The sequence below is a fragment of the Sesamum indicum genome, linkage group LG5 (genome assembly GCF_026168435.1).
Source record: "Sesamum indicum cultivar Baizhima isolate 11 linkage group LG5, ASM2616843v1, whole genome shotgun sequence".
In the NCBI taxonomy this organism is placed as follows: domain Eukaryota; kingdom Viridiplantae; phylum Streptophyta; class Magnoliopsida; order Lamiales; family Pedaliaceae; genus Sesamum; species Sesamum indicum.
The window spans coordinates 15,710,462-15,736,018 of NC_142661.1; the positions used below are offsets into that span (position 1 = coordinate 15,710,462).

The window sequence follows — 25,557 nt, forward strand, 5'->3', positions numbered from 1 at the left end:
TTATTAGACTTGTCAACGGGTAGAGTATTATCCTATTCATATTTAAAAAATTATTTTGAATTACATATTCATATCTTATTCAATGGATAAAAGGCCCTACCCTACTTTAGACCCATGAAATTAAATGAGTGTGTATTGGTAGGGTCTAATATTCTAAAATACCCATGAGTATGGATAATGACTTAATACACTAAAATATTTATTTATTCATTAATTTAGATTATTCCATTCTTAAATATTTAGTAAATCAATAGACTAAATTTATTTAATATTTAAAAAAATAAATAGTATACAATTAGTTTATTACATATTTTATTTATAATAATTACGTAGTGAGATTTTGACCAAATATGCTAGAATTGTTCATGTTGATTCCGTCGTTGCTCAAAATTAATTTTATGATCAAATTAAGCAAAACTTAACTAGACATTTAGGAAATAAAGAATTACGAATTAACTGAATTTAGTTAAATTTGAGTAATACATGGAATAAATAAATTTTGTTTGAACTCAAATTATTTAAAATATATCAAATCAAAGTTGAATACAAATACAAATTTGAATGAAACTTAAGAGATCTAAATGAAAGTTAGATATATATTATACTTAATTTTATTTATTTTACCAACTCTTCTCGATTTCATAATAAATTATATTTATTGGTCTATTATTTGGATAAGTTTAAAATTTTATTGCTATTGGTCCGTCATTTTGACAAAATCAAGTTCATTATTTAAATTTTTCAATTTGCACCTATTGAAACTTAAGTAATTAGTTTTAGTTTATTACCGATGACTCATGAACATTCACTAATAAGTTAATTTAGTGACACACATTGTCTGACTTGAATGTAAATTTAAATCTATATATTTAAATTTATTTTTAATCCAACCCATTTCGAACTCGTTCAAAGTCCAATCTAACTAACCTATGTACCATAGATAAAATTATATAAGTTAAATAAATACGTCGTTAGTGTATCACTTATGACAAGAATAGAATCAATAGATCTTTCAACATACTAGCCGTACATATGACACGCTTGTTAGGATTATAGACGTGCTCTTTACTGATTTTGGAGGATCCCTTGGTTTGATGGGGCCTCGACTGCTTGAACCGTGTTGTTGTATTTCTCTTTTTATCTATTTATGCAATTTACCTTTATAAAAATAATAAGTTAAATAAATAAAAAAAGAGAAAAATAGAAAAAGGACAAGTAAGTTAAAATCATAGGGTAAAAAGTCAATTGTTAAAAAAGTAAGTAATTAAAGAGATTATAATTTTGTAGAAAGATATTTTAATCAACACATAATTTGCCAATCGAAATTAATTACTCTGGGGCCCTCACATTTAATGGGTAGTGTAGATAAATTATGAAAAAATAAATGGTTTAGATAAATAGAAAATTCTTTTTTTTTTCTTTTTTAAGTCGGGAGTGTTTACCTAAATTTATTTATATGATTTTTTTCAAATTAGTATTTTTTTTAAAACATTTTCTTTAAAAGATGAAAGACGTAAAATTTATTAGATTTTAGTACGGGTAAAATACATTTTGCCTTCCTAAACTAATTAGTCATGTAACTTAACTAATAAATGTAACACTTACCTTCAACAATTAAATTTTTAGACAATACTGCCCTTATATTATATATATATAGTTCAAAGAATTTTTTTTTTAGTAATTTTGTATTTTAAGTTTAATTGAAAAATTTTTAATTGGAAAATATATCTTTTAATTTATAATAAAATAAAATATAATCAGTGAGTTAAATAGTTTGATTTTTTTTTTAAAAAAAAAAACTCAAAATTAACTAACAAATGAGTACATCAATACACCAAAAATTTTCATGAAATTTTTTTTATTAATTTGGTGATAAAATTAAGTTATTAACTATTTATTCTTTTAGATAACAGATAAATAATTAAATATTATTTTTTTAACATATTTTTCTTTAAAAATATGATAAAATATATTTATTCATTTTTTTTTCCCTAAAAATGTTTAACTTTTGGTTAAGCATTTATATATTTGTCAATTTCTTTTAAGAAATATATATAACCTGTTGGTTATATTATATTTATTGTGTATCTACTATTTTTATTAATTACTCCACTTTTAATTTAAATTCTTCACTTATTAAAAAAATAATTAAAAAATAATTTGATGATGATTTAATATGCAAAATATTAAAATATATTAAAAATATTATAATTGTTCAAGGCATGAGTTTATGAGTTTTCAAATATTTTAGGAAAAAAGAAATTTTCGTCCTATAACTTTGGTCTGAATTCATTTTGGCCATTCAGTCTAATTTATGATTTTTTTGCTATTTTGATGTAAATGATAATAGTTCATTATAATGGTCCAAGTATAATATAAACAAATATTTTTTTAATAAACTTAAACTTTTATACCATTTTAGACAAGCATTAGCTCTGAGATGCAAAATGAATAGAATATGAACTAAAATTTCTCTAAAAAAGTCGTGTAGGAGTAAAATTGTCCGAAGTTGGGTCAAATGATTAAAATTAAGCAATTCTAAAAGTTATCGAACTAAAATTAAAATAAATAAATTTAAAAGATTAAAATTAATAGCAGATAAATTTAAAGAACCAAACAAATAATTTTTCCAATATTTTATAAGACTGATTAAAAAAACCTTATAAACTCATTCAAACAAAATATTGATAAAATAACATTTTAATTATCCTATAGTTGATTAAGTTTTTAAATTTGAATAAATTACATATCACATAGAAATCGCGCAACTACTTGTTTGAATATATTTGATGAGACCAGACAACAACAATAAAAATGAAAAAAAAGTTTCACTCTGGATTGATTTTTTTTTTTATTTGAAATAGGAACTATATGATTATATTAATATCAAATTATTAATACAATTAAGTCCCAAACAAATACCAACACGTCTAATATAATTCAAATTTATAATCTTGAATTTATTTATATAATATTAATCTTAGCAACTAGATTAAGATACCTTTAAACACTTTAAGTTTAATTTAATTAATATATTTATACTATATAAAAAAAATATTTTTTCTCTCATAAATAGCGGTTATGATGCCCCAATACCAATTTTATCGCTATATCAATTATATCCCTAAATTAATTTTCTTTTTTTTTGTCGCTTACTTTATTTATTTATTTATTTTTAAAATATAATGTATTGATTTTATTTTTTTATTCATAATATAATTTAAAATATAAAATATTATTTATTATATATACAAAAAAAAAAAAAAACGTGCCACCACGACGATTAATAATTTAAAAAAAGAATGATAAATTCAATTGCAATATAATTGATTTAAAATTTATTTTGGATAAGAAATTTAGACAAAAACCAACCATCCGATCTAATAATCTATCCAATGGTTGGAAAAGCATTTCTCTTGATAAAATAAAGAAAGCACAACTCCCGAGCTTGTTGCCCCCACTCGCACCCCTCTTCCTCTTTTTGACTTCTCTCGCTCACCTCAATCCATCGAACTCTCCTGCTTCTTCGCGCACACTCCCACTTCTTGATTTCCACAATCTTCGTCTCATAATGGCTGAATCATCCCAATTCCGACGAACCCATCTCTTGATCATCGCAATTTTTCCTTGATTTTCACCATTATTCACAAATCCCTAACCTATAGCTCGCCTTTGGATGATCACCCGCATTTGGTCTGTTGATTCGATGGATGTAATTTCATTTTGATTGAGGGCTTTAATTGATCGTTTCTATCAGTTAGGTTTTGGGTTCCTGTTTCGCTGTCAATTCTCTCGCCAGATCATTTAGTTTGCATATTCCTTTCTTGATTGTTGATTGCCATGAAGATCGAGGAACTGGATGATTCCACAAAGAGTATTGTCGAGAGCAAGACCAGTAGTGATAAAGAAAGAAGGCTGATCGAAGTTCGGGTTGATGCGAAAAGGGCTTTAGTCGGAGCTGGGGCTCGGATCCTATTCTACCCGACCCTTTTGTACAACGTTTTCCGGAACAAGATTCAAGCTGAGTTTCGCTGGTGGGATCAGATTGATCAGGTATAACATCTGGACACGAGATACCTTATGTGGGATCAGATTGTTGTTTGTTGTTGATAATTCTTTTTATCAGTTCACTATATTTAGTTTATATGTAATTACTCTGTTTAATTCTTAGCATCAGCATTTATCAATTTATTTTACTAAAAAATACTTTTTCATGCTTATCAGCAGCAATCTATTTTTCATTAAGTTCTTAATTATATATAGTTCGAGGGGTTGGCATCTTGATCAACGTTTGGTTTGATGCTTTTTGAGTTGAATTTATGATGAATCCGATTCTTTCCTTGATGTTATCCTCGTCATCGTGGCCTCTAATACTTTTTCTTTGTACTGTATTTGAGAAGATTACATAAAGTACATATGCTGAGTTTGCTTTCGTGATGAATATTTAGTTTCTTCTGTTGGGGGCTGTTCCATTCCCAAAGGATGTACCTCGTTTGAAGCAGCTTGGAGTTGGTGGTGTTATTACTCTGAATGAGCCATATGAAACTCTGGTGCCAACGTCTTTATACTATGTGAGTGGTTTTGTTTCTCTTTCCTAAATTGATTTCAGTATTTTGGGATTATTGTTTCGTGACTGAAGCTTGCAATTATGTTCTCTTTTCCTGAAAACGGCTATACAAGTTCCATGAGCTTTTGTTGCAAATAACAGCAGCATGAAGCTCAAGGCGGGTTTTTGAGAATATTTTTATCGGTATCCTAAGCTGGTTGTTTGGATGGAACTGCTGCAACAATATATCTATACATATATATATTACACTCCCTTCTTTGAAGTTTGGTGTAATTTCACGTACACCCCTTGAGGTGTGGAAAATTACGTACGTGAAATTACATGCAACACCGCTGAGGGCTGCTTCTGTCTAACAAATAATCCTCTGTTAGTCAAAATTCACTAAATTTGTTGATATTCACAAAAAAAAATGAATGAAAATTGATACACTTAAGACTGATTTATCGCAGGTCAAACAATATTTTTGGGACTAAACTACGAATGGTGAAGATATAACTCCTCACGTGCATTAATGCATGAATATGTATGACGGTAATTTGGTCATAAAAAGATTTGTTTTGACCTACTATAAGTCAATAATATATTTTTTCTATTGTTTTTTGTAATATTAGCAAATTCGGTGAATATTGACTAACGGAGGGACTTATTTGTTAGACAGAAGCAGACGTTAGGGATGCTAGATGTAATTTCTCATACCACAGGGGAGGGCAGTGTAATTATCCACAAAAATATTGTGTGTGCGTGTCTGTCTGTGCGTGCGCATGTAAATTGATGAAGTTTTCTCAAAATAATTGCCACAAGCTGTTGAGAGATCAGACTGTGGTCATGATTTTCCATTTCATATATAGACTGCCAATGAGCTGCGCCATTCTTGATTGATCTTTAGTGTTTGCAATGAATGTTTTATATGTAACTTCATAAATCATTTTCCGCAAAGCATACGGTAAAGAAAATGAAAATTCGCTTATTTTTCATCTTCAAATCATGCTTATGTTGCCTTGGAGCAATGACTCTCCCATAGCAATTTAAGACAACAAAGTAATCAAAATTAAATGCAAAGATGAAGTCTCTTGCTTATGGCTTATACTTTGAGGTTTCTTTTAACTGTTTCTTTAGCCTAGAAAAAGGAATTGTAAAATAGTTCTTCATTGAGGCTGTAAGTGGTTTGGACAATTGTGGACTTCCGTCCATGGTGGAATAATTAAAGGATTAACATTAATTCTTTTGTCAGTTTTTCTTAATTGCCTTACTCTTGCATTTTCAATTTTCAGGCTCATGGGATAGACCATCTTGAAATCCCTACCAGGGATTATCTCTTTGCTCCTTCTTTTGTGGACATCAACAGAGCTGTGAATTTCATTCACAGTACGTGGTTTTGTTTAATTTTGGTCTCTGTTATGTTTGTTTACTGCATGATAGTACAATCGTTGTCAAACAATTGTATGTTAATTTCATCAGTTGTTGACAATTCCTTTTTGGTCGCAGGAAATGCTTCTATTGGTCAAACAACATATGTCCACTGCAAAGCGGGGAGAGGAAGGAGCACAACCATTGTTCTCTGTTATCTGGTGCGGTCCAATTTTCTGTGTAGAACATGTTATGCAGCAATGCCTCTGGTTAATTGCTGACAATTTGACACTATGATTTTCAGGTTGAATACAAGCATATGAGTCCAGCTGCTGCACTTGAATATGTCCGGTCTAGACGACCCAGGGTGCTATTGGCTCCGTCACAATGGAAGGTAAACAATCATTACATGAAATTGCATATTGGGCTTAATTTTTGTTCTAAGCCACTTATTCATTTGATCAAGGTGGTTTTAAGGTTTCTCAGCTTGATGTTCTGCTTTCAGGCAGTTCAAGAATATCAGCAGCAGCATATGGCTTCTAAAGCAATTTCTGTGTCCGGAGATGCTGTATTAATTACAAAAGCAGATCTTGAAGGATATGATAGCCCTTGTACTGACGACTCTTGTAAGGAGCTGACGGTTGTGCCCAGAATGATGAGGAGAAGGCCAATGATGGCTCGGTTATCCTGCCTCTTTTCATCTCTAAAAGTTTCAGGTAATTATGGACCAGTTATGAGACAGCTGACAGAAGCGCGTGCTTGCTGAGACCCTTCTCTGAGCTGCTACCATGTACATGGTGTATGATGCACACAAGCTTATTATAACTGTTATAAAGTTTAGTAGTCGTGTGACTATGAGGTATATGAAGAATAAAGTCAAAAAGAAGACATGACTTGAGGTAGATCCATTTTCAACATTGTACATAGTATGGGTAAGATATGACTTGTAGTTCCTTTAGTATATATTTGCATCAGGTTTTCCTTTTACATGGTTCTCGGTCTTCAAAATGCAAATTTCCAAGGTACGAACACTAAGAATGATATAAGTGGATGAACAAGTGGGTGAACATAGAATAGGTAGCGTGTTCTTATAGGATCTAGTTGCCTTTATTTTCTCGGTGGTTCTGTTTTTTGGATATGGCAGATCTCCCCATCATAATTCCAAACGAGTGGAAAGTGAAAATTGTCAAACATAAGGCAGTTTCCAGTTGAGTTTTTAGCACTATAGTAAAGCATTTCAAACATTGTAGCTAAAATATTACTATCTTACCAGCCCTTAAGTCCCGTGTATGAGTAATGTATTGCCCATTACATCTTACCGAAAAATCAATGTACTTGTAATTTCTTCCAATAGTCTTTAACTGTGCTGGCATGCCCTTTGTTATATGTTATAGTTTGTCTCTGTAGCGTCCATGTTAATAGTTATGGAGTTCTCACCATAGTTTAAGGGTGTTAAACAGCAAAAGATTGGTTCATGGCTGGTAGCCAATTTGGGAAGCAATAGGTCGTCTATGTATATGCAGCCCACCAAAATCACTACCTGGAAATTTGTATCAGTGCTAAAAAATTACTAGAACTGCTCCATCCCTCATCATCTTCCTCAGGAACAAAATCTTTTCAACATCAACTGCTGATATTGCTTCCGTCAACATAGTGATTTGGTCGTCAGTCCTCAGGTCTCTATGTCAGTGTCATGAATTCAAAGTAGAACTCACTGTCTTATATGAGTGCATTATAAGAAGACAGTAGCTATGATGGTAGTTGGCTTATAGTACTTGATCTAGTAGAAGTTCGAAGTAGAACTCAATGTCTTATATGAGTGCATTATAAGAAGACGGTAGCTATGATGATAGCTGGTTTATAGTACTTGATCTAGTAGAAGTTCAAAGTAGAACTCACCGTCTTATATGAGTGCTGGTTTATAGTACTTGATCTAGTAGAAGTTCAAAGTAGAACTCACCGTCTTATATGAGTGCAGACGACGGTAACTAGCTTATAGTACTTGATCTAGTCGAAGTTGGATTTGTTCGTGTCTCTGTGGGGTTGCCATAACCAAGTAGGGTATGTCCCAATGGATTTTGGCGAAAGGAGCATTCCTCGAAATTTAGATTTCCGTAAGTCAGGTCGCCACAACGAGTCTATTTCCGGCTCAATTTTTGTAACACGGACTGTTGATACTGCTAATATTAACTCCCTAATTGCCAAAAAAAAAAAAAAAAAACAAAATCCAATATATAGTTGGTTGAAATATCTAAGCATGGGAATTTTTGTTGCATGGCGCTCATAGAATTCATTTATCTTGTAGAAAAACACGACATATCAGATTCAGTTTGTGCTTCCATCCATAGCAGCTTCTGGTTCGTGTCAAAATCCTAAGAACCCGTCCAGACCTGCTAAATACTTCGTGGGTTGGGTCTCAATCAAATTTCAAACTAGAAAAAGTTCAGTTGGACGCAATCAACAAATTCATATTTATTTCAAACGTAATATTCGTACACGGACGAATCCTAGCAACCCGACCCATTACCCACAAATTTCTTGGCTCACGTCTCTCTGAGAAATGTGTTATGTTTTTTTTATCTTTGTAAGAAAACAAAAATATATTTGAATTAGCCCATAATGTTATATTTTATATTATTAATGATGTCAAATCAATACGTTTTTATTTGCATAAATTCTATAATTATATTTTCATCAGCCTGAAATTCTCAGTGACATCAGATTAATGCATTTAAGAAAAAATTATGTTATTAATTTAGTAACTTAATGATTGAAAAACTCGTATAAGCGTATGTACAGATATACAAAAAAAGAAAAAAGAAGAAAAGGTTAAGATTAGCATGAGAATAATGGTAAAAAAAATTGGATAAAAATCTATATTTACCTTCGATTGATTTATTATTATTTTATTCAAAGTCATATAAATCTTGTTATGGCCAAATTATCCTTATACATCTTCACACGTTAATGCATATGGTAAGGTAGATTTTCACCATTATAAAGGTAGTTTAGTTGCATATTTATTTGACCTGCAATAGGTCGCTAATAAGTCATTGAGAGTAAAAAAATTGATTTATTCAGTTTTTTTATTTAACACGAACAAATTCAATAAATTTGACCAACAAAAAGGGACACATTTGTTAGACGGAAGCAAACATTAGGGGTACTAATTAAATATAATTTTTCAAACCACATGGAGTCTATGTGTAATTAAATCAAATCTTAGGGAAGGAGAGTGTAATTACCCCTTTTCGCAATTCAGTCCTGCAACTTTAATCTTTTTTTGGCCAATTCGGTTAAAAAATTACATATGACTCGCACACAATTCATTTAAATTGCAATTCATTTAGATATGGCATGTTTTGAATGAGGTCCCATCTATGTCTGTGAAAGAATCGAAGAAAAGGAGGTAATATTCCTCATACCACTACATATGTAATTCCTTCTGCAACTTCTTTAAGAAACCGAATCTGAACAACTCGGAAACACACACTGCTAATACTACAGCAGCTTTTAAAAGCATCCAAAATCTTCCATAAAGCCAAAGAAATGAATATCAACTTTATACCACATCTCCTTCTTTGTTTTTTTTATATTGCATGTGGAAAGCGACACTTCTCTGCCCACTCGTAATATACGCCCATTATTCCTTTTCCTACTTTTTCTAAATTAAATCGACTTATTTTTTTCTTTGAAACATACAATCGACTATGTACAATAAATTTATTTAAATAATAATTCTACACTTTAAAAAATTGTTCCATCGGAATGAGGACTGTTGAAATATACTGACAAAATGTACTTGAGAAGTCGAGTTGATGGAGGGAAACACATTAAGGCAAAATTGCAAATTTGGTCCCGTAGAACAATTAAAAAAAATTAGTTTTGTTCTTTATGGGTTTTTAGAATAGTCCCATGTTCTATTACAATTGTGGTATGGAAAAATAATTTTAGTACTTGAGTCTTTAATTAAGAATCCTGAAGGGATCCAGAATTGCTTGTTCTTTCCTTCACTTGGAATCCTGATTATTCTTACATGGATTGCCCCAACGACAACAATTACGTAAAACACTTAGGTTGCCTACACCATAATATTTTTGCCATATTCCCCAAGGATATGTATATCCTCATGGAGTAGTTGAATACATTTGCCAAATTGGATTGGATTTTCTATTGCAATAAAATTTTGAAAAAGGAAATAAAATTTTGGAAAAGAAGATTCAATCTGCTAATAAAATTCCATTAATTTAATGTATGAAAATTTATAATTTAGTCTTATAAGTATAAGAGCATGGAAAATTTGGTCCTGTTGAAATTAAATATTGATAATTTGGTCCTGCAATTCAAAAAGTGGCAATTTGAGTGCAATTCTGATCGAAAATTCATAAATTAATTAAAAAAGTGTATGTGTTGCGCACATGTCGTCACGCTATTATGGAAATGTTTGATCAATTTATGTATTTTTGGCGAGAATCATCCTCAAATTGTTACTATTTAATTTGTGGGATCAAATTGTTAAAATCGATTTCAATTGAACAAAAATTGTCAACCCCAACCACAGGATTAAAATTGCTACTTTCAAATTTTTTTAGGGATAAATTACTAATCAAAAGCCCAAACAATTAATTTGACTAATAAATGGGTCACAAATTTGAATTTATTTCAAAATTGGGTTTCATAAATTTCTAAGATAGATGAATCTCGAATGAAGTACAAAATTATTTCTTTTTTAATTGATTAATTGAACCAATACATATTTAAATATGAAAAATTTAAAAAATGATCAAATGGTTATAAAATCGGATAGAAGTGAGCTCAAAGCGAAAAAAAAAAAAAGAAAAGAAAAGAAGCAAATACCAATCATTTGATAACTTTAAATCCCATCTTCTGATGAATTAATGTCACAAATTTGGTAGCTTTTATTTTTTTCCTAAAATTTAATTTACAACTCTATTTGACATTGAATTTTTTGGGAAATTTGCGATCACAGTCCTATAAATATTGAAATTAGTTTTGGTAATTTAGTCTTGCAATTAAAAAAAAATGGCAATTTGACGACAATCCTAATCGAAAAGTCATAAATTAGTTGAAAATTTCCAAATTAGCGTGTCACACCCACAACACATGCAATTTTCTGGCAAAATTGCATAGAATTATCTTCAATTCTCGAATTTTGAAAAATCACGAGACCAAATATTTACAAAAACAGATTCGTACAGAATCAAAAGTGCCCCATACAGAGAAGATCATATGTTTGTGAGGGATACCTCAAGCCTATTACTTGGAATGAAATATGTACAAAGTATATTTTGCAGAGGTACTACTCAGAATCCCTCTTGACAAATATCATCACTTCACTTCAATATATATATTTGTATATAGCAAAGGTATTGAAGTGGATTTCAACCAATAAGCAGCATCGGATGCTACTTTGAGATGTATCCTTTCATTGAATTAGCCAAAAAGCTTGTGGATGTACGTACGTACTTAGCTTATATATACCTAATATTCCACATTTCCAGAATCAGTAATTTTCAGACAATTCATTGAAATATTTGCAATAATCATTAATAGTTCAGTTTCCGCGAATCAAATCGAATCGAATCGAAAGGAGATGTAGGAGGGGAGAGTAGTACTCCTCTGGGTCGGGTGATTCTGATAGATTAGGAAGCTTAATTAATATTTAATTTATAAAACTTTGTACAACACATGTACATGCATGATGATCTGGTTCTGTCTTTATTCCCCTTAGAAACTACGTCGATGCAGCTGCATGTTTATTTGCTTTTACTACATGCAGCAAAACTATACATACACCTATAATATATATACACACACATGCACACCCTATATATATATATATGCATGCATGTCCCCCCCTCCCCCCCCCCCCCCCTCCAGAGTTAAGAAAAGCATATCTACGTACAAACAATTGGCAGAAAAAGCTCGAATCTGGAATCGAATAATTAAAGCAGTTTTAAAGAACATAGAGAAATGAAAAGACTATGCAGTTAATATAGTAAATGAATGGATCAAATAATTTTGTCACTGGCTAACTTGTTTACATCCTCAAACTTATGTGGAATACGGAGGTGGTACTACTTTTGTCCACTCAAATTTTATTTTGACAATAAACGATTTGTATCTTTTTGAAAAAAGTGGCACATTTGTCGCCGGAAATTGCTAATTTAGCAAAAAATCCCGAGATTAGCTTTTCATTCCACAAATGCAATTCGAGTTAAATTAACTTTCTTGGAAGATTCACAAACATACGAGAAACTTAATAATGATAAATTATTTTAGCAATATTTTGTAAGGGGCTGAATGAGAAATTTTACGAAGATCGTCCATTTAATTATAGACCTTTGGTTAGATCATGACGTCTGTCGACCCAATATTAAATTTCAGATCCAACTTTGTTTTGTCAGGAGTAAAATTGTAATTGTCACAATGCTTTATGGGTATACCCTAATATAAATAGTTGATATGTGAATTTTATTGTGATTAATTTGAGAGAAAATCCTAGTAAAAATCCATCTTAAGCAACTGTGGACATGGGGGAATTTTCGGACCATATAAACCTGATATCTTGCTACTATATTTCATTTTCATATTTTCTGCGATGTTGACGATCTGACAAGAAACAAATTATTGATGGCGTTATAGATATTGCATGGAGTTACAAAGGTGCATCTTTGTTCTCATTATGTACCAGCCATCGATTGAGTACTAGGTACAAATTACGGGAGTTGTCTTGATCCAATTTTAAGACATACATATAGTCAAGATTGATGATTCTCTCTCCAAAATTATTTCCAAACAGAACATATATATCGTCCACGGGCGTTAGTGAAATGATGTTTTGTGAAATAATTAATTATTTTGAAATTAAAAATTGAGAAGATTATAGCAGTCACAAGACCAACTTTTCCTCAAAGAAACCCTCGTATCCAATACTTCAATCAATTAAGTTCAAGTTTGCTACTATATGCATGCCTTTCTCTCTCTCTCTCTCCTCCCTATCTCTCTCTAAATATATATACATATATATGTGTGTGTGTCTTCATTTACTTAATAAAGAACAAAAGTGAAGTGAAGAAGGGTTTCGGAGACAAGCAATGAGTTTGCTCGAGTGGTAACAGTCGATAAAGTGGCCAAATAGTAGTAGTTTATTCTTGTAAAAGATAAGTCGAGGTTCAAGTTCCAGGAGGTGTTCGGAACTGGCTTTGATCCTTCTTTAAAGAAGAAGGGAAAAAAAATAATAGTAAAGTTGTGACCTTCCAATTAAGTGATTGTAAATTTGAATTCTATGAATATGAGAATAAAATATACGTATTTTTCATCAAAAGAATAAATAAAATTCAATAAACATGATGTATTCGTTCATGATATATATTAGCATTACGAACAAATCAAGATAACGCGATACAAAAACATTGATATCATAAATTGCAAAAATATTTGATCCATCCTAAGTTCACTAGGCAGAATCCCATAATTATGTTTTTTTCTCTAATTGGCATACATGCATGATAAGCTCATAATCTCTTTGAAGATCTTCTCCAATTAAACTGCATGCAGTGCGACAAAATAAAAGCATCATGGTAGTTAATAATGGATGTTATTTCAGGACAAGCTGTGCATAGTGATAAAGGGAAATTAAAGATCTGGTGCTCTTTCCTATTAAGTATTCCCATACAAAAAGATGCTATAAACAAATTAAAGTTTCACTGTGCTTTAATGTCTGTAGTGCTTTTTCTTGTAAAAAAAACAAAAACAAATTATACAAAAAAAAAAAAACTAAAAATTGAACAAATAATTGTAATGGAATAAACATATAAAGATGATATATAGTAATCATCAGGGTGATGATTTTCATGCAAGAAGAATTTTGCTTTGGAAGGGTTTTGGTCTTGTGTTTGTCAGAAGGAGAGCAGCTTTTTCTTTCTTTGCTTCTCTCCCTCTCTCTTTCTCTCTCTCTTTCTCTTTCTCTTTCTCTCTCATCTTTTACTCCTTTTCTGCTTTCTTTCTCTCTTTTCCAACATGGGTTTTGTTTCATGAGTTTGAAGCTATCATCAGGACCTGGAATTTAGAGAAAAAAGATTGGAAAAAGTAGAAACAATATGTGATGACATGGATGCATGCATGGATGGTCCCTCCATCAGCACTTAGCTTGTCTGAAAACAACTTGAGCAAGGCTTCAAGAGTAGTAATGATAAAGGCAATGATTTGGTCTGTGGAAGTACTACTGTCATGTTTTTCCATTCCTCATCTTCCTTCTCCTCCTCCTTTAACTACTCATCTCTCCATCTGTCCGCTTTGTTTTTTATCCATGATGATCCGGGTTGTCCGGGTCTGGCCAGAAGGTGGAGTACTTCAGCCATTCTGCCTCCTGTGGGTTTCCCATCGATGATTCCTGCATTCATCAACATTTTTCATCACTTCTATCAATTAACTACCTGTTTCCAGCTTGTTCACTGTGTGTTGTGTGTGCTCGTCCAGAGATTCTAACTCGAATCAAGTTCGACGGTATTTTAGAGGGTTTTTATATAAAACGTCCAATAAAATGTTGAAAAATGTTTGGTGATTTTTTAAGAGAATGAGTTTATAAGATCGAAAAATAAGAAAATTGAAAAAAAGATGCCTGCAGCTTATAATTTCTCTTTTTTTTTAGAAAAAAAATAAAGAGTTCTCAACTTATTTTGTAATTAAAATCTTAACACACTTCTTCAAGTTTGACGGTATAAATTATAAAATTATCATTCCGGTATCATCTTATAAGCTCCAAATGGTATTTTATCCGAGCACTCCGAAAACTTAAGATCAAAGGTAAATTATATTGACACATCCTAAAATTAGGTTAAAATAAACAAACACCCCCTATTATAATTGTAATTACAATTACGCTTCATATTAAAATGCAAAATTTATACAAATATCCCCTCAAAATATTACACTAACACCCTTCAAAAGGTATAGCTGTAATTTTAAAAAAAAATATGAACATTTATATAATTTAGCATTACCTAAAAAAATATTAATATAATTTACTCAAGATCAAATGTCATATAAGATTAAAAGATATATACTTATATAAAATATTCTAGATAAATTTAGCCGAACGCACTTTAAATCACTATATATATAAAGAAAAAAGACGAAAACGAAATTACATTTGTGGTGTAACTATTAATTAATTGGGATTGATGAAAACTGAAATATATGCATGCAGAAGAATTTGTTCTCTGGGAAGGTGGTAGTATATATGTGGGAGTGCGTGCATGGTTATCGAGACATGAATCGTAACTGAAAAAACTGTCTCTTTCCTGACAATTCTTTATTTTCCTAGGATGCCACAGGGACAAAAGTTCTGGGCTTACCATTTCTTTCTCTTTAATTCTACTTTTTCTTTTTTCTTTTTCCAAATTTTTTATTTTAGGCTCATGGATATATAACACTTTTTCAGTCCTTAATTACAATAATATTCTTTAATTTGTACTAATTGTTGGTGTTCTATTCGTATATATATATATATATATATATATATAATTAGCAGCAACAGTTCAAATTAGAAACAGCTTTGCAAAAGGTTTTAGCTCCAATTTATCACTTTTATTCGTTCAAAAGTAGAGGAAAAGAGGATTCTTGTTGCAGCTCCCACAATACATGGCTTTATGTAAATTTTGCTATCTATCTATCTATCTATATATATATATATATATATTATTGTCATATTATGAGGTTTTTTGGCCACAAAAATGCAATATTTTTTTTATCATAAGAAAAAACAAGGGATACGAAAAATTATATCAAGAAGAGGGAAAATTGTTTTTTTCATTCCATAATTCAATACATTTTTAGATGCATTATTTACGAAATTCTAAAAGATAGTCCCATAACTTACAAAAATCTCATTTTTAATCTTAGCGTCAATATGAAAAAAAATCATGTGCAAGTCACATGGCCGTTATCTTTTCAAAAAGGACGAAACACATGACTTGCACGTGTTGTTATTTTTTCCCATAAATCTCCTAACAGAAATTGGTAAGATAGACTGAAAGTGAGAACTTTCTAAAATTATGGGACTATTTGTTAAAATCTCATAAAAAATGTGACTAAAAGTGTACAAAATTTAAGTTATAGGATGAGAAAAACAATTTTCCCTCAAAACAAAAGGAGTAGTGCTATTTACATTATTGACATCAGGAATGGAGCTAATTTTTTAATTTTGGAAAGTCTGATTAACTAAGAAAAACGTTGAAAATTTGCGACTAAAAGCACTACAATTTAATAGACTACTAACGACCAAAAAGTAATTGATGATATTAAAATTAATTTTATATATTAAGTTATAAGAATTTTATTTTGTCGTTATAAAAGTTTCCAAAATTTCAATAGGAACGTGTAAGTAAATGTCATTATTGGAATAATTAGTGATAAAAATTATCATTATAAATAATTAGCAATATATGTATAATAATAATAAATATAACTACCACTATATATGTGTTGTTGCTATAAATGTATGCATCACTAGTTATCTATAGTGTCAATTTCATACACAATTCATGTCACTAATTAATGATTATATATTGAAATAGAATTAAATACATTTTTGGTTCCGTAATTTAAATAATTTAGCATTTTTATCTTTTAATTTTCTAGATTAGCATTTTGATCCTATATCTCTATTTGCGATTGCAATCTTTTTTTCCATTGAAGCTCACCTCCAGCAGTGAGAAGGGTGAATTGGATCCAGTAAAGAAAATGATTTAAATCACAAAAACTAAAAAAATATAGGACCAAAATATCACCTAGGAAGTTGTAAGACAAAAATGCTGGAAAAAATGAGCCAATAGGAACAGTAGCTTCAATTTGAAAAGGTCGTGTAAAATGCATATGCATTTTTTCGGTGAGAAGGCTGAACTCCAGGAAAAAAAAGAACCGAAATCACGAAAATTAAAAAGATGTAGGACAAATCGCTACCCTAAAAAATTAAAGAATAAAAACACCAAATGACTTAAGTCACGGAAGAAAAATATATTTAAGCCTATTGTAAAAAGATCAGAACTATTGTCGTCACTCATTTTTTATTTATAACAATTTTAATATTATCACTTAATAGTTTGTGACTAAAATTACAGAGTCGAGCCTCCTCAACATCTCGAACCTTTTCATATTATTGGAGAGAAAGATCACATTCGGCTATATATGGAGAACATCTAAACACTGGATTGGAAAAGAAAAAGGAGATAAAGTAGAGAGGAAAAAGAAAAGGGTTCCAACACCTCTATCTCTCTTTTAGTTTTAATTCTAATAATAATAATAATCCTTAATTAATTACTTAGATATTTAAATATATCTTTTTCTTTATCTTAATGTAGTCAAAAAGGGTGAAAATCAAATAATGTATTTAATACTTACTTCTTTTATGTCAGTTGATGTGCATCCCATAATGAGTTCCTCCAATCCAGATGCAGACCTTCCTCCAAGTTTATGATGCTGTTGTTGCTGCTGCTGCTGCTGCTGCTGCTCAAAGACAATAATATTGATACTACTTATTCATCATTTACTACAAGAAAACAAAAGCATAGTACTATAATTATTCATATGATCATGTATTGTCTGCAAAAAGACAGGGAGTTATGATTATTTGTAAAACAATATAGCTGGCACACAAAATTTCAGGTTGAATGGAAGAGACTTAACTCTCGATTTCTGTCACTCTCATTTGACTTAAGCCATCATTATCAATCTCAAGCTGCATGTAGCTACAGTTTGTGGTTATAATTTCTTTTTTTTTTTTCAAGAAAATGTAGGCTTTTTGCTCTTAATTTATCTTGTTATAATTTTAAATATGTGCCTCACTAATCAATTAAGGCTGCATGTATTCTTCCGTTTGGGTTAAATGCAACAGAATTCTCTATGAAAAAAAAAGAAAAGAAAATAGGTAAAAGAATTCCAGCAAAAAAAAAGAATAAACCAATTTTCTGAACTTTAAAAAAGAGAGAAATACGACTCTCTGCTACGGGAGGTAGTGGGCTTTTTATTAAAAGTTCAGCGGTCAAATTGTATTTTTTTTTTATTTACTAAGTTTTTTGTGCCTATTAGTATTTTTATAGGGTTGATTAAAAAATATCTCCTAAGGAAAGAAAAAAAAAAAAAAAAAAGGTAGCGAACTTCTTTTTTAAAAGTTCAGGAGGCCGTATTGTCTTTTTTCTTTTGTTTAGAGAAATTTTGTACCTATTAGTGGTTCTAGGAGAGTACAGTACATACAGCTATTTTTATCATTGGGAGTAAGTTTTTTCATATATATACATTTTTATTTAATGTTAAAATCAAAAATTGAAAAAATTGTTTATAAAGTTGGAGAAAATTATGGGATGCTTAATGTGATTGGTGAGAATGTACCTGGAAATTTTCAGGAGGGAGGATGATTCTGGGGACATGGAAGGAGTGATCTTGATCAAGAATGTTAATGGATGTGTGGTGTAGGGGTGGCGGAGAGATAATGGTGGAGATGGAGTGTGATGGCCTGCTTATGTGAAATGCTGTAGCTGCAGCAATCTGATGACTATGGTGATGGTGCTCATGGCTCACGTGATGCTGTCCGATGTCATGCTCATGGCTCACGTGATGCTGTCCCATCTCACGCTCTTCGCACGTGCCTCCTCCTCCTGCTTCCCTTGCAATTGAAGTTTCCCCAATATTCCCAGCCTGCGCAATTAACCCCACTAATCATCAGTTATCTCCCCCTCAATTAATACTTGCCTGTACTTAAATTTTTTCAGCTTTGAAAATTAATATTCAGTTTTTAATGTGGTTCTGGTGGGTGAACTACTAATTAATTAAGCTAATTTTAATTAGCATGCAGGCTGTTATAATCAAGAAAGTCTCCTATACTTTTCATGCTTTTCCCATAAGCAACGGAAATGTGGAAATTAAGATGTTCTTTTCCTTCACTGTAATTAATTACAGCATATATATAACAAAATTCAGCAATTACAACAATATAAATTTCGACTAAAATACCTTTAATTCAAGTGCAAAATATATGAAAGTGTCTGAAAATGCTACTCAAAATAATGCATATGTGATCTTCACGTAAGACGTTTCGTCGTTGCAGAAATGCAGATGACGAGCTAATTTCAATCAAATAACATGCATATTATCATATAATCGACTGTTAAACAGTCGATTTTCGCGCAAGAAGTTAGGGAAAATTGATTATTTTCATACCTCATCAAACGATTTTCGGAACGGAAGGAAGCTGAAATGATCAGCTTTGAGTTGCTGGATGTCGATGGCGCTGTAACTGGGAATCGGAGCAGCAACGTTGACAGGCGGAGCTGCTGAGAAGTCGTCTCTTTGAGTGATGTTCATTTCCTTAGAGGAACCGCTCACGCTCATGCTGCCGCTCACACTCACACTAACTGTTTCTCGTCGTTCGCTGTTTCCCTCTCCAGCGGCAGTGTTGAGTAGAGCAGCACCGCTCCTGTCAGACCAGTTGCATTGTCTGGGCTGAGTCTGGTAGAAGATCTTGGACACGACGAGCTCTCCTTCCTTCTCCTCTTCGTGCTGCCCTAAATGGTACTGATGCATCACCCAATTCGTCTTCTCCGGCTTCCGATTCTTCCCAAAGTTGGTGTACAGAACCAAGATTTTCTTGCACCCTTTCTGCTTCCCGTTCACCATCACCGGCCGGGTCTTGCCCGTCTTGTGCCACCGCGTCTCCCCGCCTTGCAGGTCGCATTCGGTCTGGATCTTCCGTCGTTTCCTCGTCCCGGTCGTGTAGGCCTTGGAGGGCCTGTGGAAAAAGTGCCGACTCAATCCATCTCGTGTTACTCCTGGAAAAAAAAACCAAAAGAAAAAAAAAACACAAAGATTGGCATAAAAATCAAAGTTAGGTTTACTTAGGTACAACCAATGTTTCCAAGAAAACAAGAAACCCTAAATTGTAATTGTGCATGGTCAAGAAACACACAGTGAGTGTAGTTCTGACCTGGAAGCTTTTCAGGATGCGTGTAGCAAATCCCATCTTCACCTTCAATGGTAGGAATGAACTCATCAATCAAGGGATGGGATTTCGATTCTTTTCCTTCTACTTTAGCTTCGAGGTGATCGATCAACTCCTGGTCCGTCGGGTCAAATTTCACTCCGGCAGGTAGACCTACCCAGTCCTGCACAAAACCCTCATCAACTCCATAAATTAACAATCAGAACGAGCACACACGCATCAACATTAAAATTAAATTATACTAAACACATAAAATTAAATCAAATTTTATAAATGACTGATTAATGTATAAACATGCCCTTAATTGCTGTTTTATTTGATTCTTGATTGTGAAAAATTCTTGTATATGAAGGCAAGAATATTACAAATATATTGGAAATTCAATTACCCGTACCGGCTTTCCTTCGAGCATGTGTCCGCAACCAGGACACTGTTTGGATCCACATAATTGATGCTCCTCAAGCTTCGCATCGATGAGCTCAGAACTGCTGACAGATCCCAGCTGATTACTCTTATTCATGACTAAAACAAACAAGGCTCCTATTTTTGTAGTATACGGATATTGTATTATTCATCAGCAGACAATAACAACTTTAAGTACTCCAGCATCAAGAACCCGAATCAAATCCCACCTTCTTGTTTTATTTCTCCCAATTCAAAGTCGCATCCACGCTTTACAACTTACATGTCAAGAAATCTATCAGAAGCCCTTCATCAATCATACGGTATGGTATACGGTCCAAATACTTCTGGAAGGAAAAGCAATCAGTATACGTATTCCAAAACCAAAAAAACTAAAAGAAAATCAATAACTATTAGGGAAAAATTAAAGAAAATCAGGTTTCAATACTACTGTGCATGATCGTGAAGAACCCTCAAAGATTTCATCAAAAAATCAAAACTTTACACACAAAATTCAATCTTTTAACCCCGTTTCAATTATTCTTGAAAAGAAAAGAAAAGAGGGTATATATATAAAAAAAAATATGATTGAAAGAGACAAATAATTAAATCAAATTAAATTAAACCAACGCTTGAAAGAGCTATATAGGAAATATACATATACATATGTTAATAGATAATCTTGAAGAAATTAAGGAGGTGGCGATGAGGACGAGAGAAAGAGAGGAAAAGAGGGAGAAAAAAGAAGAAAACTGAGGAGGTGAGATTGAGGTATAAAACCTGCTTTAACCATGGAAAAATACACACCAGAATTCCCTTCCCGTCTCACTTTAACTGAAACAGCCAGTACTAAGATAAAGGAAAAGATACCCCCCCCCCCCAACACCTCACCCCACCCCTCCCCTATATCTCACCTTTAACTCTTTGCTAATTTCAGCATAGCAATATGTAGACAGTTTTTCTCACTGTGTGTTTTCTTGGCCTGTGTTGCTTGTCTGTGTGTGTGTGTGTGTGAGAGAGAGAGAGAGAGAGAGAGAGAGTTTTGGGGGGTTTTGATTCTAAGGTAGTAAGTTTAATAAAGCTCCCTGTCTAGGGGGGAGGAGTAGTGAGTAGCTTTGTATGTGATGAGATGAGAGGGTGTTGTCTTCTTGACTGGTAAAGCAAAAGGTGGGAAACGGCCTTAGCTGTTGTTTTAGCCTCACACTCAAAAAGAATATTACAGCAACCCCAACTGTTTTTTCTCCTCACTATAATCTAACCCCTAATACCACATGCTGTTTTTTATATCATTATACTGTTACCATGTATTTAATTCATGCGTACACGATATATATATATATATATATATATATGTATTTTTATGTGTATGTATATTCACAATTGAAGTTTTAATTTCTTCTGTAATAACTAAGGATAATCACGTACTATATTGTTTGATTTGACACAAGTTATTGAATATTAAAGAGTTCCGAAACAAAATTTATTTATTTTAAGTTTCTTTTTTTCATTTGAGTGATTTATTAAAATTATTACGATTTTATTAATTTTGATTATGAACTTATTTGTGTAATATCGAGCGGCTAACTCATTTGAATTAGATATTACTATGCTTATTATGGGATTTGATTTTCTTATTTTAAATTTTATTGTATATTCTAATATTACAATTAATATATACACATCGTCTTTATGAATTTATGTAATTTATTTTATTTAATCCCACTTATGAGACGAATTACGTCTTCAATAACAAATAATAAAAGAATACTAAATATTATATACAAGTGAGTATTAAAAGAACACCCCCACCCCCACCCCTCCCCCCTCCTTCCCAAAAAAAAAGGATAAAGGAAAAGTAAATATAAAAAGAAATAAAAGATATAAAAACAGGAAAAAGAAATGAGAAAAAATGATAGGAGGTCACATGGGTTTGGAGGTGGGAGTGGTGATGATGATTCTTTTGGCATGAATGTTTTTTCTAGAGAGAGAAATTAAGGTGATGAGAGAGAAAGGAAAGAGTAGTAGTACACAACATTGCTTGATATGCAAGGCAAGTGAGCAGCAGCAGCAGCTATCCCATCCTCAATGGACCACCACCATCCCCCCCAATCCATATTTAATTCAAATATTTCCCTAATTATTTAATTAATTTAATTAATACTACTATCAAACAAGACTTTAACTCTAAGCACCCCATTCATTAATTTAATCCATTTTAAAATGAGAAAAAGACATACATGCATATATACATATATATTTATATTTCACATAAAGAAAAAATTCTTTTACATGCCGTTACGTTATATCTAATTACACAAATACTTCATGCCTTTTGCAATGGTACGTCATAAACCTTGAGATCGTAAACAAGTACACCCACGATTTAATAGTAAATTTTTTTTACGCAAACACCACTTCAATTAGGACTATCCCTGCAATTTTAATTATAAACGATATGGTGCTTGTGTAATGAGACTTAATATCAGAGAATGTTGATGTAATTAACTTATATATATGTATAATTATTATGTCATCCCAAATTTTAATTTTTACTTATTTGAATTTTTGGGACATGAATTTGGAAACATTCCTACGTTAATAAATTACAATAGGCTTCCCTGATTGTTTTATAATTACAAATATTTTTTTATTATTTGAAAAATTACAAATACCCTTGTGAAATTAACAATCATCTAACAAATATTCACCTATAATGGGATGCTATGAGAGGGTATTTGTTAGAAGATCATTAATACCAAAAAAACATTTGTAATTTTTTAAATAAAAAAGTAATTATAATCATAATAAATTTTAAGAATTTTATTGTAATTTATCCTAATATATATATATATGATCAAATTGGTGCACATGAAATATTAGACCCCACCACTTTGTGGTCCACTTGACAGATTTTCATGCAATCAAATAAATTTCAAGCATAATTCATGTTTTATTATAATGTATTTTTTAAATTTCTTTTAACTATATGGTCAATGAAATAAATGATGAAGGTCCAGAGCAATGTTTGCAGACAACATATATTGATATGATTATATTTGGTCATGTGTCTGATTTTGTTTTTTCATGCAGTGGGTAAGAAATTATTTCGATAAGTGTATTTAATTTAAATTTTTATTATATTTATTGATCTAATAAAATATAAAATAAATCACTAATCAAATTTTGTAAATAAATTAATTTTAACAGTGCATGAATAAAAAATTATTTGTATAATTAATTAATTAATTAAAAAATAGTTATTTGCAGAAGAAACAAATATAAATAAACATGTATATGAAGACCTAAATTGGCTATAGTTCACTTTAAGCTTTAGTCTAACAGCCTCATTTATGAGAATTGAGACATTTGTTCCATTTATTTTAGAAACTTATAAATAATACATAGAAAATGTTTAATTTATATGTATCAATAAAATCTAAAGGTTTTAAATAAATAAAATATATTATAAATATTATTCAAGACGGGTTTCAAGAAATACATTCAAAAAATAAAAGTCCTATTATATCTAAACCCAATTAAAGTATATATGAATTGATATGTTTTTACAAAAGACGCGACATAATAAAAATGTATTTGAATTAAAATGTCTTATGATTATTTTTTTTTGTACGAAAAGCTACGACAATAACAAAAATGTATCTGAATCTGGACATTCTTTGATAATTCTTTTCACAAAAAAAATGTGATATTTTGTAATTACTCATTATCGTATGCAAAAAAAAAAAAAGACAATATTTTCTTGGAATTTATGATCCAATTTTGCAATAAATTAAGAGAAGAAAATACACAACCAAACATGATCTGACAATTTAAAATCATATACAATTGAAAATGGGGCTTCGTAAATTAAATACGTATCTATTTTTGAGATAAATTTAATTAAATTATGTAACCAATAGTGATCTGTGTGGTGCAGCAGTTATAATTAATAAAAAAACCTGAGAAACATATTTTCACATAAGTGTAATTGTGTCTGATGATGACAAGTATGAGTTTTTGAATTTACATTAAAATTTGATTAAGTTAGAAAGAAAAATAAGCTGTTGCAGCAGATGTGCGACTGTGAGCCCACATATTGCTGTTGTAGTAGTAGTAGTCTATTTTCATACTCCACATGCCCCAATAATCATCTTCGCATTCTGTGCATCCCAATTATATATATATATATATATATATACATACATACAGATTATGAGAGAGAGAGAGAGAGAGAGAGAGAGAGAGAGAGAGAGAGAGAGAGAATGTGGTGTACCAACCAAAGACATGGACAAACAATCTTTTTAACAAGAAGTTCAGCTTTTCCCTCTATTCTCTCTTTCATCATCTTTTCTTCTCTTTGCTAGCTGATACTTACAATAATTATACAAAAAAATTATTATTTAAAAAATTATAAATACTTTAAGAAACATTCCTTTATGACAGTTCATTGTATGAGGTATCTGTTACGATATTTGTAATTTCAGAGAAAATATTTATAATTTTTCAAATGACGGTAATATATTTGTAACCATAGCAACTCAAGGGCGCTCGTAGTAATTTACACTATATATATGTATTTATTTTTCGAAAGGTAAATTATATTAATATATTTCGAGGTTATGTCTAGTTACACAAATTCTTTTTTTTTTTTTTTTCATTGCTACAAGTACACCCACCAGGAGGTGTTGATCTAATTAGTTAACTCAGGAGAGGTTTATGTATGTTTTTGCTCAAACGAGGTGTTGATGTAAACTACAATTGTAAAAGAGCATATGATGTTTGTATAATTAGACCTAAATGTAGGAAGTTTTGGTGTAAATTTTCTATTTTAAAACTAAATTATTAAAATTGAAACAAAGGGGTATAATTGATATTTTCTAGAAATTTAGGGGTTGAATTAACAATAGACCAAACATTAAGAGACAACAGTAGAAATAAATACGTAGTTGGAGAGAGGAGAGGGAAAGAGAGAACAACTGCCACACCGGACATTCTCATTTCTCTTTGTCCAAACCCAAAATAATGTATCCATAATTACATTGATTTTGAATGGTGGCGATTGCATTTGCACTCCAACTTTCACTCAAAAATCTAATTTTGGAAAGGGAAAAAACATTGAAAACATGGAAAGTCAAAAACATTACTTTTATAATAAAACTTGTGGCGAAATTGCAGTTTTAATTCCATAATTATAGGAGGATGGAAATTTTCGTTTTCTTGAAAT

The 25,557-nt window shown here is 31.2% G+C and overlaps 2 protein-coding genes across 9 annotated transcripts; one reads left to right on the plus strand and one right to left on the minus strand.

The window, feature by feature from the left end:
- The first annotated feature begins 3,436 nt into the window (after positions 1-3,436).
- On the plus strand, positions 3,437-6,901 carry LOC105162029 (phosphatidylglycerophosphate phosphatase PTPMT2). The gene is made up of 6 exons (XM_011079930.3): positions 3,437-4,053; positions 4,449-4,571; positions 5,839-5,932; positions 6,053-6,135; positions 6,219-6,308; positions 6,420-6,901. The coding sequence occupies exons 1-6, from the start codon at positions 3,841-3,843 to the stop codon at positions 6,678-6,680; spliced, it is 864 nt and encodes a 287-aa protein (XP_011078232.1). The 5' UTR covers positions 3,437-3,840; the 3' UTR covers positions 6,681-6,901.
- A 6,656-nt stretch (positions 6,902-13,557) lies between these two features.
- Positions 13,558-21,489, minus strand: LOC105162027 (NAC domain-containing protein 75). 8 transcript variants are annotated; one of them, XM_088880896.1, is made up of 7 exons: positions 21,248-21,489; positions 20,326-20,677; positions 19,917-20,094; positions 19,154-19,761; positions 18,326-18,631; positions 17,339-17,446; positions 13,558-14,330 (listed from the first exon to the last, which is right to left on the minus strand). In XM_088880896.1, the coding sequence occupies exons 2-7, from the start codon at positions 20,449-20,451 to the stop codon at positions 14,241-14,243; spliced, it is 1,416 nt and encodes a 471-aa protein (XP_088737022.1). In that variant the 5' UTR covers positions 20,452-20,677; positions 21,248-21,489; the 3' UTR covers positions 13,558-14,240. The 8 variants fall into 8 exon arrangements, with proteins under 8 accessions (XP_088737022.1, XP_088737020.1, XP_088737025.1 ...); XM_088880894.1 differs by having other exon boundaries at positions 20,326-20,680; XM_088880899.1 differs by having other exon boundaries at positions 17,339-17,428; positions 20,326-20,680; positions 21,248-21,488.
- Positions 21,490-25,557: the final 4,068 nt, after the last annotated feature.

Excerpts from the sequence above, each read along its gene's own strand:
- LOC105162027 (XM_088880896.1), bottom strand. The coding sequence starts at position 20,451 with ATGAATAAGAGTAATCAGCTGGGATCTGTCAGCAGTTCTGAGCTCATC. Across the intron at positions 20,095-20,325 it reads ACATGCTCGAAGGAAAGCCG|GACTGGGTAGGTCTACCTGC; the intron begins GTACGGGTAATT and ends GGTTTTGTGCAG. Across the intron at positions 17,447-18,325 it reads TCCCTCCTGAAAATTTCCAG|CAGCAGCAGCAGCAGCAGCA; the intron begins GTACATTCTCAC and ends ATTGTCTTTGAG.
- LOC105162029 (XM_011079930.3), top strand. The coding sequence starts at position 3,841 with ATGAAGATCGAGGAACTGGATGATTCCACAAAGAGTATTGTCGAGAGC. Across the intron at positions 4,572-5,838 it reads TGCCAACGTCTTTATACTAT|GCTCATGGGATAGACCATCT; the intron begins GTGAGTGGTTTT and ends TTCAATTTTCAG. Across the intron at positions 6,136-6,218 it reads CCATTGTTCTCTGTTATCTG|GTTGAATACAAGCATATGAG; the intron begins GTGCGGTCCAAT and ends TATGATTTTCAG.